Source organism: Lepeophtheirus salmonis, chromosome 3 (assembly GCF_016086655.4).
Source record: "Lepeophtheirus salmonis chromosome 3, UVic_Lsal_1.4, whole genome shotgun sequence".
In the NCBI taxonomy this organism is placed as follows: domain Eukaryota; kingdom Metazoa; phylum Arthropoda; class Copepoda; order Siphonostomatoida; family Caligidae; genus Lepeophtheirus; species Lepeophtheirus salmonis.
The window spans coordinates 5258127-5274738 of NC_052133.2; the positions used below are offsets into that span (position 1 = coordinate 5258127).

At 31.1% G+C, this 16612-nt stretch overlaps 1 protein-coding gene across 9 annotated transcripts in view; it reads left to right on the forward strand.

The window, feature by feature from the left end:
• Positions 1 to 16612, forward strand: part of LOC121114334 (adenylate cyclase type 4) — an 87791-nt gene that overhangs the window by 23685 nt on the left and 47494 nt on the right. For 7 of the 9 annotated variants that reach the window (XM_040708269.2, XM_071886909.1, XM_040708268.2 and 4 more), the window contains 11 exons: positions 2914 to 2996; positions 4048 to 4218; positions 7856 to 8086; positions 8140 to 8435; positions 8496 to 8640; positions 8710 to 8846; positions 8911 to 9060; positions 10380 to 10512; positions 11147 to 11215; positions 11825 to 11955; positions 12769 to 12936. In XM_040708269.2, the coding sequence (XP_040564203.1) occupies positions 4165 to 4218; positions 7856 to 8086; positions 8140 to 8435; positions 8496 to 8640; positions 8710 to 8846; positions 8911 to 9060; positions 10380 to 10512; positions 11147 to 11215; positions 11825 to 11955; positions 12769 to 12936 (1514 nt within the window). In that variant the 5' untranslated portion in view covers positions 2914 to 2996; positions 4048 to 4164. Of the gene's footprint in view, positions 1 to 148; positions 198 to 2801; positions 2862 to 2913; positions 2997 to 4047; positions 4219 to 7855; positions 8087 to 8139; positions 8436 to 8495; positions 8641 to 8709; positions 8847 to 8910; positions 9061 to 10379; positions 10513 to 11146; positions 11216 to 11824; positions 11956 to 12768; positions 12937 to 16612 lie in introns of those variants that run through there. The other 2 variants (XM_040708270.2, XM_071886908.1) reach the window with 2 other exon arrangements.

The window sequence follows — 16612 nt, forward strand, 5'->3', positions numbered from 1 at the left end:
GACAAATTGAAGAATGTAAATATTAATTTAAGAAAAAGTAAGAATTTCATGCATTTAAATGGAAAGAGAAACACTTAATTGTAACTTGATAAGAGATAACGAACGAATTAGGGTTTTCCCAAAACACGGTGGCTTCAACTATTAGTAGGAACACGGTTGACGTCTCCAATAGGGTCAAGGACAAGAGGGGTGAACAGGTGAGCATGTACGGGCTATTGAGACTATAATTTTAGAAAAACATATAAAAACGATGGTCTCTTCTAGCCTGTAGAGAGGCTGGACAGACAGATGTTAAATCCAACAAACTTCTTCTTGAATGGTGTCTGTTCCAGGGCCCTTTGTAAAATAATTCCTTTGTCCTATAAACATTTTTTTACAAACTAACAAAATCAATTGTAAATTCAAGAAAACAAAAACACTCTGTCTATTCAACGCTTTGTCCTACGACATTACTAATGACTTTTACATTTGCAATCAAATGTTTTGGAGTAATATACATTTTTACAATTATCTCCTTAAACATTTTATAGGTGTTTTTTTATTTGAAAATAATTATAATAATCCTTTAAAATTTTGCAGATTGTAACAAGTTATAACCTTAATGTAAAATATAGTAATACCTTTGATTGAGAAACTTATAGTTAGTAATTATTTTGAGCTATAGTCAAAACATGTTATTTTTTTGCACCTTGCCCGTCCTTTTTTATTAATTTATTGGATTTCTATGGGAGAAGAAGTTGAAAGTCGACTTATAATATCTAGTAATATATGGATAAATAGACTCAAATTTCTTTATTATTTTAATAAATTTATACATGTCGAAGTATTAAAAAAAAACTGTCCCCTTTCCATCAACGCTTATGCTCTTTTTAGAAATGAAAATATGGTCCTCCTATTTGAACACTTAGAGCCTTTTCCCAATTCGGTGATAAAGAGTATTGTCTTAAATAGTGCTCTACTGATATATTTGTGAGTTGATTCAATCAGCTTATTTTAGGCTGTCTCAGATTGAGACACCATGCAACAAAGTTCAGGTCTTGGAACGCCTGCCGGCTAAAACTTACATTTTTATTTAATATTTAAGTTGTAATACACAAAATTAACCATTAAAACCTTCAACCGAAATATATTTGGCCTTTAAATCCTTTTTTAAATCACTCGTTTAGAGTATAATTTATATTCAAATCTATATTTCGTATTGAAATAACTATTTAAATAAAATTAAAGCTAATAACGCTTTATAAAAACATTCCAGAATTCCAAAAATAAATTATTCATTAAGTTATCTTGAGTACAGTTCCTACAAAATGTATCCAATTGTACAAAAAAAGATAAAATGAAGGATCATATTTGGAAGCTAAAATTTTCTTCATATTTTTTTAAAATACTTTATATTATACTTAAAACCAAAGAAATAATAATTAACAAATAAGAAATATTAAACATTGCGTGAAAAGTTCCATAATAAATATAAATAGTTCGATTACATGTCTTAATCAATTATAAATACTAATCAAATACATTAGGTATGAAAGATATTTGAATTATGGGTTAATCTCCTTACATCTAAGATATTAATTACATAATACAATTAGTGAAATAATCGATATAGCTATATTTAAATTCGGATCATTTGGAAATGCAACCTTACATTGCTTATTTATTAAATATTCTATAAGATTATTAAAAATTAAAATTTAAAAAAATATTCTTTATTGTTAACTATAATATAAACCAATTGAAAAAAATATTAGCAATCAAACAAGTTCCTTAATACTACTTTAATTTTGTATGATTAGACACATTTTTTTGGAAATATAAACAAGATAACTAAATAAATAATTTATTTTCAAAAAACTGGAATGTTTTAAATCTTTCATTTTCAATAGATTTTTAAATTCAAAATATAGTTCTGAATTGAAATTATATTCTAAAATCTTGACTTTTAAAAAAGACTCTAAAGGCCAAACAAACCTATTGCAACTGAAGATTTTAATGGTCCTTTTTGGGTTATTTGGCTTATATGAGAATAATAAATGAGGGGTTTGCCGGCGGGCAAAATATTGTTGCATAGTGTAATTGACTAAAAAAATATAATCTAAATTTATAAAATGAAAACGGAGTTAATAAGTATTTACCAAAAATAAAAGATTAAAATTTATTTATGATATTTTACAATTGAAACCCCAAACATGGCCAGCACAACCATTTTTCGAAAGTTTATTTGTACTTAATTAACATTTAAGTTCCTACACATACAATATAATTTATTATATGTGACATCACTTGTAGTAGTCAATGTCTGTCAAAGAAATACAAAGTTCTATAAAATCCTATGTGTAACCCACCAGTCAACAATGACAATAATTAAATCTATTATTTAAATATTATAAAATGTAATTTATTAAAAACTGATATATGGTATTATTTAATGCTACGGTGATGAGTAAAACGATACAGCTGCTAAAATGGTCATGTTTGGGATATTATTTAATTGTTTTTACCAAAATCTCAAACTTTAATTTTGAAAAAAAAAACGATTCCTTTATTAATTTATTTTTGTAACTCTCCAATAATCAGTCCCTTATCAATGGAACCCCAGCCTTGAGTGACTGTTTTACTCTGTCCAAAAAAAGGCATACAACTCTCATTTTAGACTAGAAAACAGATGTGAGAACTATTACGTATTGTATGACTCGGCATGTTGATCATTGCTTTCATATATGTTAGAAGTAAGCGCTCAGTCATGTTATATTTATAATCACTTTTTTGGCGCTAATGTAGCTCATACCGAAGGTATTACTGTTTATACTGGAAACCTATAAACAAAAAGCTCCGGGATTAAATAATATGATTTCAAGGTTAAGAAATGATTAATCAAATTTCACTCTTTGCCTATATCTCTCTTTACAGGATCATTTACCACATTTCTATTTGCTCAAGGACTTATCTCCATCATCTACGTTATATGGACCATAATAGGATGTCAAACAGAGGTAATTCCATTTATACTCAACTGCTATTTTGCTAGTCCAAATTCCAATGATTTTCAAATTTTCTGTTGCTCTCAGAGAAGGAAATGTTCTTAATGTATACAGACATTTCAGACAATTCCTAGGTCAGATGGAGTAATTCTAATACTATAATTTTCACATCTACTTATAGTGAAACTCCATTCGACCAATTAAAAGAACATTTAAAAAAATGATATTGGAAGAGTTAGTAACTTTTGCAGTTGCAAACTGAAAAGGGGATTTTATATTCCGAAGCTGTTACCATTATTATCCCATCACGAATTAATCTAATAACTTCCAATAAGCAAGGCATAGTGTTTCACTGGTATCAACTCTCAATTGCATATTATGTATTTTGGTATTTACAGCTGACAGTGGTCCAACACATATCTACAACCCAGTTTATTATTTGTTGTATAAACATTTTCAGTGTTGTATTCATATATTTGGGAAGGTGTGCTTCGTAAATAATTTGATAATTACAAGTATTCCTTCAGTTGCAAAAAGTTGAGAATCCCTGCTTCTAATGTACCTCATATCTACAAAGATACATTATTTCATTCCATATTGCGTCTTTTCATAGCGTAATTATAATAGTTATTAAAGTTTTATGAATAAGGCCTACACTCCGAAAATATTAAAAAAAACTGTATCCCTGTATACTACTGCTCCGACTTATATGTTGCTATATACATATATAGAAGACTGTCATTCATTAGATGACGTCTATTGCTATTATATTTTTGTGTGTGTATTTTTCTTCATTCCTAATATTTATTCACAATATCAGAAAGGAAATGAATATTTTTTATTATTATTCTCGTATATAGGTATACACGTTACATACTTAGTAAATGTAAATGTATTTTTAGAAATGTGTATATATGTATTTAAGCAACTAAAGCATAATCCATGCCAAAACAGTTTGTTTAATTGAATCAAGTCTAATAAAAACAAAACAAAAAAGGATTAGGAAAGAAAGCCCTATATGACCTTTCTCTTTTTTTTATTTATAAATTGAACATATTTCCAGGGGGTCAATCATTCGCAATGCTGGAGCCAATGCTATCCCGTCCTGGTAGCACAGTCTTGTATCCTCATTCTCTGCGTTGTGGTTTTCTACATCCTTCATTTGAGAAGTTTGATCATTATGTATTCGTGGATCCTCCTCGCCGTTTCCATTATGTTTGCGGTTGCTTTTGAAGTAATTGGTGTCTACGAAATTCTAAACGTGTACTCTTTTTTTCCACTCTAAGTTTGACCAAATAAAGGCATTTTTTTCAGTAGAATAGTTATGATATGATGAGCAAATTGAATATATATATGAAGTAGTTTGAAGGAATAAGAATAATTTTTATCCATTTATCCAATGCCATTAAACTAATAATTAATAGATAAAATTATTTTAGTTCCTGAATAAATTCACTACACAATTATTTTAATTTAATTATCTCTTATTTCATGGAAACAATAGAAAAGATAGCCCTTAAATGGTCAAAAAAAGAGAAGGGGGAAAAAGTGCATGTTACATGTATAGAGTATTCTGTGAATAAGTTTACATATGATTTATTAACATGATTGCACATTTGTTGTCCGTCAAAACAAATGCAAGCTAAAATGTTTTTCCTTAGAATTAAGCCTAGGTTATATTTATATTATTCGAAAAATTATCGTATGCATCCATCTACAAATAATTCAACTGTACACTTTAGAGTCATCCCAAATTGCATTCAATGTTGCTAAATAAAATGTCGCTACGAAAAAATTAGAAATGGAAAGGTTTTGTGTAGAGGGTGGCCGTAAAAAACTTCAAATTTTCTAAGAATGGTACCATAGCTTTGTAATTAATTATACTTTTGAATTGAAAATTGATAAAAATAAAACTACTTTTGAGGTATTCAATGCATTTGCTCTCAGCTACAATGGAAGCCACGACACGTCATTCAAATTAGGAGTAAGCTGAGGTAATACCCTCTCTGGAAGGGACCTCCCATGCTTCCCTCATGACTTATTAGAGGTAGTCAAGGATTTTTGCAGTGGGTACTGTTGGACTTTCTCTCCACAGTGTTCCAATAATAATAGTTCACATGTTTGAGGTCGGGGTTGATGGGACAAGAAATTTGCAAATTTGGACTACTGCTTCGGAGAAAGTGGCCTTCAACTAGAGTAAAATAGAGTATCTAAGCACCTTGTAGTAGGCCTTTGTGTCGACCTACTGGCCTTGTTTGAAAAAGTAAGGATACATCCTCTCCCTGTTACTTAAGATGGGGCCTAAGACCCTAATGGGAGTAGGATGCATTGTGTGGTTATCCTTCATCCTCTTTTATTACAGCATTGATAGTGACGTGAGGACCACAAGAAGGGCTGTATTCTCCTTTGTGACCTTTTGAATTTGAAGGAAAGTGGGAAAGATTTACCGATCTGCTTTATTGGTTTACTTATGACCAACTCAAAAAAAGGTTAACAGATATCGTAAATTATCATTTAAAAAGTTTAAGATTGTTTTTTTCGGCCATCTTGCATTTCAAAGACCATATCGGAGCAAATTAAATCTTATAAATTAAATGAATTGTGTTTTTCTATAGTTAACTTTCTTGAGTATCACAACTTACCCCGGACATTTGAATACAATCCCTATAAAGGACCAAAATATGTCTATGATGTAAAAACATAAATAAAACATTTCTTTCTTTCTTGAATTATGTTCTGGATTGTTTTTGTGTTAACTCTTCACATATGTAGACTTCAAAATTGGGGATATATTTGTGAATATGATGTGTAGGCAAATCTAAAATATCCATTTCCCCTCTTCTTCTCCTCTATGACAATTATCATAAAGAAAAAAAGAGGAAATAGAAAAAGAAGAAAGAAAGCTTATTTATAGAAATCCCTAATATATAAAAATAACTACTGAGCTTTCGAAAAAAAGAAAAAATGACAAATATATATATACATTATATTGATTTAAAATTACATTTTTATAAATAATGTAAGGAGAATTATAGAATATGTATTTATGTATGTGTCGTACAAAAGTATGGAGTAGACAATAGCAATAACTCCATGACATTGATATAATGTAATACATAAAGATAGTTGTAGAAATTACAAATTTGGTAGTGTGTAAACATAAAAACAATCTTAAACAAAAACCAAGAAATACTTTTTATTATTTTACTTCATACATACATAAATATGTATATATTCCTATTTGAGCCAATATTTGCTTTGTATTCAAATTTGTGGGGGGACTACAAATACCCTTGAGTTGTAGCAATAGTTTAAACACTTCATTTGGTTTAAGATCCTTACGTTAGCCCCGATATAACCTTTCGAATAAAATCCATCAATTTATCATTCTTTCATTGTGAGCATTAATTTTGGATACGTATTTGCGACAGAACCAAGGGATCAATAAGAATAATTTGTTGATTGAAATGGACGATAGCTTGCCAAAGAATACAAATGTAATCTACGCACCACAAATATACTTACATATAAATTAATACGCTCCGAGTTTACAATCCATAATGTCTTTGGCTAGCTGTCTCTAACTTTGAAAACATTAAGGATATATAGGAAATAGCGGATTTCATAATTTGTTTGATTAAATCAGCAAATTAATCATCTCAATTAGCATTTTGATATAGTGGGGACTTAGACTTGAGTCCATATTTTGAAGATTTAAGACACGACTTGATTTCACAATCAAAGATTAGCAACTTGACTTGGACTCAAAATGAGCTCAAAAGACATCTGAAGACTCGAAAATATATTGAAGGACACAAAAAGTACTTGAACTTGTGAGTAAAGGACTTTTTTTCCAACTCCACCAAAGCAATAGTAATGTCGACTGAGTCGAAGAAAAGATACAGAGGACTCTTGGATTGCCTGAAGCCTATAATTTACGGAGAAAGTATATATAAGAGTCTTTGAGGAGATTGTAAAGGCCTGGATCTATCTGACTGTAGTAATTAAGACACACTTGTGGCAGCATAATGGATGACCTACTCCTCAGTATTAGTCCCCATGTCAAATTATATGTTCTAGTACGAGCTCCCCAGGCCTACAGTCATGGGGCTGCTCCGTGTTAAAGGAAATATAATAATGTTGAGTTGCTAAGAGCTGCCACTGTGTCAGCAGGGGCCAATTTGAGTTAGGAGGAAGTCAGTCTTGACAGAAGTTCAGGGCTCGTGGAAAGGGTGTGGTAGAGCCTGGAGATGGTTACACTGAGAGAACAAGTCAAGAGGGGATGTAACAAAAAAGCGGGGGAAAAAGTGCTTAATTTTTTACATTATTATTTTTTGAAAAACATAAATATAGCCCTCTTAATTTTGCCACATAAAATTACGGATTGTAGCCTCGTAGCCTGTATAATGTACATATATGTTATATTTCTATAAACTACTAACTTATGATTGTTATAACAATATGGGGAGCAGTCAATTCCGTTTCTAACGAGAGCACAGGGGACTCATTTATACATACGTTCATACATTGTTATAAACATATCTCGTTAGATTCAACTTTATTATTTACGTAAAATAGTGCTGACTTCTTGGAGTCCGTGTTAAAAAAATACTTATATAATGAAAAAGAGATAAAAACATTCAGAGTAAATTGATTGAAAGTCCATGATCTAAACGAAAATTATATCCTTCATAGTTGTTCTTTTTACTGCTTCAAAAAGTGAGCTACAACCACGGAAAAAAAAAAAAAAAAAAAAATGATAATACAAAAGACTTTTACTTTAAATTTTGTAAGAACCGACCTCGTCAGAATCGGAATCGACTGTAGAATATACCTATTTATTTGGTCGACTGATAATCATTTATACTTAGATCCTGGATATAGGGATCCTTATTCATCATCATATCACCTCCAAGATCAACACAGATGTCTTTGTCATCTTCTCTCCCTTCTCAACAACCAAAGTCCCTATTCTCACTCATTTTAATCACATCATCATTTATTTATTCCTTCCGATTCAGCAGAAAGCCTTAGCCCTAACTCTTGGACTCTCCGCTTCCTTCATTGGACTCCTCCTCTACTCCATCTTGGAATTTAATCAAGTAAGTTTGTTCCATATTTATTTTACTTACTCTCAATCCCCTTTTTTCTGTAGAAACTCCTTAGTTCTGAGACAATCCTCATACAATTGGCAGCAGACGCAGTCTATTATTTAAGTCTGAACTTTGTGGGCTTCTTTGTTCGCTATGTTGGAGAAATCAATCTTCGAAGAGGATTCATGGATAAACGAACGTGCATTGAAACGACCTATAAGCTGAAATATGAGAAAGAACAAGAGGAAAACCTTCTGAAGAGTATTATACCCAAGCATATTGCAAGTGAAGTACGGGATCGTCTTTGGTCTTATGTACAAAATGAAAGAAACAATGACGTATCTAAAAATCCATTCAAGTGAGTCTTCTTCATCTCTATTTCTTTTTGACTACCCTTCAATTCCTTCACTTCTTTTAGGGAGCTCTTTATTAAGAAGCACGATAATGTGAGTATAGTATTTGCAGATATTTGCAACTTTACTCCTCTAACAGCAACGCTGAGTGTTGACAAATTGGTCCTTACTCTCAATGACCTATTTGGAAAGTTTGATGATGCAGCATCTGTGAGTAGTGGTGGTCCTTTCACATTTATTTCTTCCTTTGAGTCCCATTTCCTTTCTTCCTTTTCTTAGAATCACGATTGTTTGCGTATCAAGATCCTTGGTGACTGCTACTACTGTGTTTCAGGAGTCCCTGACGCTAAGCCAGAGCATGCAGATAACTGTGTATCCATGGGTCTAGATATGATACGGCTCATAGCCGACGTACGGTAAGGGATCTAATCCATTTCCTCGAATCCAAAAAGTATTCAATATAGGTATTCTCTTTTTTAGAGAGCAACATGATGTCCCAGTAGACATGCGTATAGGTATACACTCTGGCTACGTTCTGTCGGGTCTGATTGGACTGCGAAAGTGGCAGTATGACATTTGGTCAAAGGATGTTACAATAGCTAACATCATGGAGGCTAAAGGAAAAGGAGGGTGAGATATGTAGAGATAATATGTGAGGAGTTAACACAAAAACAATCTTGAACAAAATCAAGAAATGTCAAAAAAAAAGATGAACATATATTATACAGTAGGCGGTTTGTTTTTCATTTTTTTAAAAAGAACTTCGATTACGGACAGCTCAGAAAAATTGTCAATGTGTAAAAAAATAACCTATGAAAAATTTCATTAGGTAGCACAACTATTTCAAAGTTTGAAAGGAGACAAAGGCTCCTTATTTCATCAATAATGATAGACATTATTCCACCTTACAAAATATATTTTTAAATTTTTTCCATTTGAATCTTTCCTTTATGAAAATGTAAAAAAATGATGCGCATTATAAGCGGGTCATCAACTTTTTCTAACTTTTTTTATTCTATAGGACAATTTAAAAAAAAAATACATTGTATACACTTTTTACACCTTAAAAAGATTGTTTTTCTTTTTTTTTAAATTACTTAATGCAAATGACTAAAAATGTCTTCTTAGTATCTATATATACTAAGTAAATAATTTTTGCCTTTTTTCATACTTTGATCGAGATCTCCGACCTACAGATGACCTTGTAGGACAATGCAATTTTACATTGGTACCTTTTGTGCCCTATGACAACTTTTCGTAATAGCTTTAATCGAAATTCGAAAAAAGTTGAAAATCAAAGTGTTCTAATATACAGGCCAATATATCATAGACAATTTATTTCGCTCAACTATTAGCGTTGTGCTTATTTACCAATTTATGGTACAAGTTGAGATGCACAAGAATGTAATCCATAGCAACGGCTGAGGTATTCGAGCTATTCATAGGAATATGGCTAGATCGTTTTTGATGTGTCGTCATTCGGGCCAGAGGTTTTACTATTCTTCCAATATATCGATCCCAGTTTAAATGGCAGGATCCTAAACTTTGATCCATATTATAGAAAGGGCTTTCTTAGGTTATATTTTGCCTGTAGGAAAAATATCCTATTAAGGCGTAACCGTTATCACTATTCTCTTTTTAGTAGTTGAGAAGATACCTTAATTTAGTAGATGCAACTTAATTAGGCGCTGAAATGGCGCCTTTTAAATGAAATATGTCAATTTTTAATTCTTTCATTGTGCCATTGAATTTTTGCTACCTTAGGTGCAATTTGTGGGTCCTTCAAAGGATTAATCAAAATAACACTTGTCGATTGAAAGGAACCATAATTATTCGTCAAAGAATAAAAAATATAATTTTTAGAAAAACATTCTAGCTTGCTTTTGTGTTGACAAGCCACATAGATATTAACATCGTACTAACTAAACTACTATTTACAACCCTGTTAGAGCGATTCATATCACAGAGGATACAAGGATTGCTCTCAAAAAGGACTACATCCTTCACCCCCAAGATAATGACTTTGAGGATGAACCTCTTTTGAGAGGAATGAAGACGTATTTGATTTATCCTTTAACAAGAGTAAGACTTTCTAACTTGGTTTTAAAAAATACAATTTTTTACACAATTCTAGACACAAAAGTATGTTAATATGTACAATGGACATATCTCTGTGAATGAAGTATGTCATGGCTTTCTAATTTTTCTGCATGGTTTTCCCCCTTCTTTTTCTTTCTTTCTCTTCATCAGCTGTTCTTTAGTGAAGGTCAATTAATGTACATACAAGAATACAAAAATTATATCCTTCAATATTACTTCAAAGATATGCCTAGCATTTTTACTATTTACTCTAGTGTCAAGGAGGGCTTAGATAAAGACTGCAAAACAAAAGGAGGAAAGAAAAAAAAGTTATGAAAAACACACACAACCTTTTATCCTTTTTTTAACGAAAAAAAGAACGGATTAAGGAAAAAAAGGGGGAAAAGTAAAGAAAAGGGAATAATTTAAAGTTTTTGATTGCTATTTTTTGTAGAATTTTTATTTATTTATTTAAAAAGAAGAAAAATACTTTTGAAACGTATGTTTTGAATATAAATCTGCTTTAAACTTCAACTTTTTTTTGTCGTTTCATTTTCTATTGAGTGACAAGGCATCTTTCAAATGATAATAACACTCACATCATTATAAAACCATTTATTTTGTTATGTCATTCTAGGTTTCTCGTGTACGAATGGCAAGCGATCCCATAGAAACAAGGAGAGTTTACCAAGGGGGAGACACGCTGGTAATTAATCAGGGTTAATTGATGTGATAAGAAGGGATGTAAAAAAGGTTTAAATCCACGGAAGCATAAAAACCATACCTGAGATGATGTTATAGAAAATACGGCAAAATATTTTTATTCATAAATAATTGATAGTGCTCCTTGCTCGCTGATACGTTTGAATGTTCAAAATAGAGAGATTAAACAAAGCTATAAACCAAGTGGTGGAACAAAGATCACATGATTAGTATTTGTACAAAGTAGTGGTCTATACACACTTTTATTTGTCAGCTAGGAGCGTTGAGTATTACTACAACCTTGATGAATTCACTTTTTTAACTGAATCAACATAGTAAATTGTGCAAAGAGAATATCATATCATAAAAACCACATCTTGCGAAAAGTTAAAATAATTAGAAATCAATTAATTGAATCAAGCTAGAAAAAAAGTTTCACCAATAGATTTATAGCTTTGAGGATAAACTATTAAAAAGATCACTAATATCTTGGAGGTTACTAATATACACTCATTTTTTTAAATTTTTGCTCACCGGGATCCCAACAACTTTCACATCACCTAGTGATGAGATAAACATTGACCCATTCTTTTTTCCCCCCTTCTTTTATTAGGGCAATCATTCCTATCAACGTCGACGCTCTGTTTTGATGGATACATCCCTCAAAAAGTTTCGAAAAATGAAAAGATCTGCCGGGGATTTTATGAAAGACGAGATTGAGCGACTCCCTCTTGGAAAAACGGAGTGAGTCATTTAATATTATCATAAATTAGTATTGCCACAATAACAATATTTTTGCGTAACAAAAATTGATATTGGTATACCTTTTCAAATAAAAGTGCATAGGAAACAAAAACGTCATTACGGGCAATTCAAATGAACTTTTTCATGAATTTGTGTTTGGGTTTTTAGGGGTGTTTTGTACCAATTTTTCAAGTACAAGTTCAATTAAGTATAGTTCCATTTTAAATGCACTTGTACCCAGGTACCACTTTAGTGCCGATATACAAAACCATACTAAGATTCAATATTCATGGTATACGAATAATGAGGTATATAAACAACTGTTTCATCAACTTTTAAGTGTTTTTTTTTTGCATAACTGTATTGGTACACTATTTTTCTACACACTTAAAAATGTCACCTCGAAACCTTGAAAAATAAGATTGTAAAAGACAAATTTATGCAGAGTGATAGAAGTCACTTTTATCGACTATACGAACACAAGTGTTATGTTAGGAATTTATTTCATAGACTTTGTGGAATTGGGAATCTTACAATTCCCTTCTTTGGGATCACGACTCCTTATATAAACATTAATGTAGCTTTATCATTCTTGTATAAATTATGTTGAAGGTAACTTCAAAATTATATAAAAAGCCAGAAGATATACCCAACAAAATGCCTGAGTACATATTTAAGCTTAAAATTCCCACGCATCTCAAAGATAATATTTGTGTTCAAACTTACAAAAACTTAAAACCTCTTTATATCTGGAAACTTTAAAAGCCCCCTCGGAGATCCTCAATTTATATATATGTATTCATATCATTTCAGCCAATGGTTTCATCCCAAGGATATCAATCCCCTACTACTGAGTTTCCGGGACTGGTCATGGGAAAAACCCTACCTTTTTCAAATGGATCCCCTCTATAAATTCTACATTCTTGCAACCTTTGTCATTCTCAACGCAATGGGAGTCATACTTCTTATTTCCGAGAAACTGTTGAGTATTCTAGTTGATATATACATTATAATCGTTCTTTTATTACTTGATATAAATCTTATTTTCTACATATTATGACTTTTTTGTTCATCTTTCATAACATATTATTTTTCCTTTCTTTTCTGGTAAGGAGGTGGGTGCCCCCTTCTACTTATTTTTCTCCGCTAAATATAATTATTTAAATAAATGTAGTTGAAAAATACGATAAAAGCCATAAAAAAATGAAAAATAAAAAACACATTCTATTTTTAGAATCCCTTAAGTTACAATAATACCAGAGTATATACTATATAGACTATACAATGTACATTGTACAAGATATCAAAAGATTGGGTCCAGAAACTATATATATAGTCTTAAAGAGAAAAGAAAGAACGCAACAGAAGATGTAGCACATCTGTTGAGAGCTCATTAAAAATGGCTTACATAGTAAGGTCCAGTAAAAAATACTTTTAATGGCTTATTTTCTTTAGAAAACATATAAAAAAGTCCATCCATGGCTGTGGTTATTTGCCCCCTGATATCACTTTTACTCGGGATAAACTGCGATAAAAACTCGTTCTTTTTATGAAGTAAACAAAAAAAAGACACCATCAACTCGGTTCCTGTGTCTAAAATGCGAGTATTTACTCGTTACTCGTCACAACTAACTCCCTTCTTTTTTGAGCATATTATAGCATTATCAAAAACGTACTTTGGGTACAATGTATACGTTTGCCCAGACGTCATACTCTCTCTCTTTCTATCTTGAAAGAGAAGAACGCGTAAGCAGAAAGTTGTAATTAAATTATCGGAGTTCCTCTTAATACTAAGAAAAAGTTGAAATGTCTTATGTAATGATCAACTTTGATCTTATCCCATAGTCAATAGATCCACTCTGAGCCTCACACCCGACATACTTCATAAGAGAGAAACATACAATCTCCTCCAGATAATGAGACCTTTCATCTACTTTTATGATCCTCCAATGTGCTCATTGTCCTCTAAAAAGTCAAGATTCCTCATCTCTTATACTAGTAATATATTATTTGCTTTGCCTTGAATTTATTATCCTTTTATTAAAAGGTTTCGATAATTGTATTTCAACTTTCCGCTTAATCGGTCTCAAATTTCAAGATAGAAAGAGAAAATATGACGTGTAGGCGAATTTAGACAATGTACCCTTTCAGATTCAAAAAATTTCGCCGCCTCCAGACGAAAAGAAAGCTCCGGTTAAGAAGAATGTTAATGTATCTAATAGGAATTTTGTTATTACTAATTAGAGAGAGGGGGGGGGGGACAATTTTTGTATGACCAATTTTAAATAATTCTTTACAAAGAGTAATAATGTTTTCAAGAAAATCGAAAATACTAGCGCTGCAAAATTCAGATCGTGTCACATTACTACAATACAAAATTTCAGATTATTTATAAAGCTGGCTTATTCCAACCCAGATGTGCTTTTATAAATATAAAGACCTTTTTAATAAAAGACAATTAAATAAGTATCTTTTTTATTGTAAAAAAAACATTATTTAAATGACTTTTTTTTTTAAATCAATTATATGTCATTGATGTATTTTTGTTTGTTTTTAAGGAAATAATTTATTATGATTTGTTTATAGAAAAAAAAATTAAAGTAATAGCAAACTTTGTGCCCATGAGGACACAATGGTCCCACACATCAAGCACATGATTGAAAGAATACATTTAAATTTCTCTACCAAAAAGGTCATTGAGGGAAAATGAGAAATTTCAACAATGAATATAATTAATGAAAAAAATCCAAAAAAAAACATTGAATTTTTATTAAAATAAGTAATTCTGAAATTTAAAAAAATACTCTTTCCAAAAACATTTTTTTTTTTTAAATACTAATGTTTTTTTGGAAAAAAAAAAATCCCTACCCAGATTGGGATTTAGGTCTCTTGCATTTTGCATGCAACCCTGCTATCACTAATGTGGGCTCTGAATATAATACCCTCTCTTTTACAAAGATAGCGTTTTATACGATTCTTCACCCCCCTTCTCCCCCCAGTTAAGAAGGACTGCCTTATATAGTGTACCAAGGGTGTGAAATCCTTGATTTCACAACAACCATACATAATAATTGATTCATTTTAGAGTCATTTAGATTTTATTTTGATTGCCTTTTATATGGTTATAACAACTATTTTATGTATGTACATTTATGGTTGAAACATTAAAACGTGCGTGTGGAAAAGTGATGAAGTATTAATTATTAAACGATGACATTTAAAGCGTTCCATGTTATATTTATTCCATGTTATTGAACTTGGAGCAAGTTGGGAAGGAAAGTAAAAAAATATTTGGCATTAGTTAGTCATAAATTGAGAAGAATTGTAACTTCTAATTTATAGTGCTGAATAAACTAATTGATAAAAATATAGTTGTTTAATGGATTTCTATATATATTAATAAATCAAAGTGTGTTTGTTTGTCTGTCTTGGATTTTGTAGAGGTATCATTTTTTAATGTGGGGCTTAAGATTTAAAATCTTGTAAGTCTAAAGCAGAGGTCAGCAACCCTCGGCCTGCGACCGAATTTCTATTGGTCCGCCGCCGTCTTATCATGGACAATCATCTATACCTATGCATACTAATCCAAAATGACAGTTGAGAGCCTACAGAAATTAAATAATTAGTATTTAGTATTTTTCCTATTTTTTTAAAGTAAAATATAGACTTTTCTTTGAAATTGTGTGTTTCTATCTCATTTTTTTATTAGGTGTCCTGTAGTAAAAACTAAGGGTTTTATTTAAATAAACATATATTGAATCCTTGTTTCCTTTAAACACCCAGAAAATCAATTATATATTCAATAACATGGTTTTCCACCATGACTCTGATGCGATAGCTGTTTGGCCCTTGGCCATGGCACTTCATAGATGGCGGGTCCTTACTCTCCAAAAGGTTGCTGACACATGGTCTAAAGTTTAGCAGGTCATATTATTAAAAATAAATTCAAAAACGCATGGGCCATTATACGTTGGATGTTAAACTATATTAAAAAATAACAGGGTAGTATATATCTTTATCAATGAAGCAAAGTTTGTCTGTCTTTTGTCGAGGCAAAATAATTCTGAGCAATGCCAGGTACTCCCGCTATTTTTTCAAAAATTGAAAGTAATCTTCATTCATGAAGTTTACACCTCCAAAAATTTCTGGAAGTTGAGATTTTTTATTGAAGTCACATAAAAGATGAGGCTTCTCTCTTAAAAATTGAGACCTCTCAAGTAGTTGCAGAGTGGAAAATGTGGCCACCGTGTCCATGTCGTCTCTTATTCTGTGAATATTGTATAGGGTGCCAAAAAATTAAAAGCCTGTTATCTAGGAATGTCAAAAGTTATTCTGAATGAGGTATCTAATAAAAATACATATGATCTAACATTTATTTGCTAAAAAAATACTTAATCCGAAATTTACCAATCAATGAGGTATTTATTTAAAGACTTTTTTTAAATTTGTAACGTAGGGGTGGTAAAATAACCTCATGCCCTTTTCACCCTTATAAAAATAGCCAATTTTAATCTTTATTTTTTAATGTTGCAAGCTGGAGAATTTACAACCCACAATTTATTTCTTCATTAATACGCAGGAGAAAATTCCATGGTGCAAACAAAATAAGTAACAACTCTAAAAATCGAAAGTCCTTAATGTGCATAGATTAAGTATA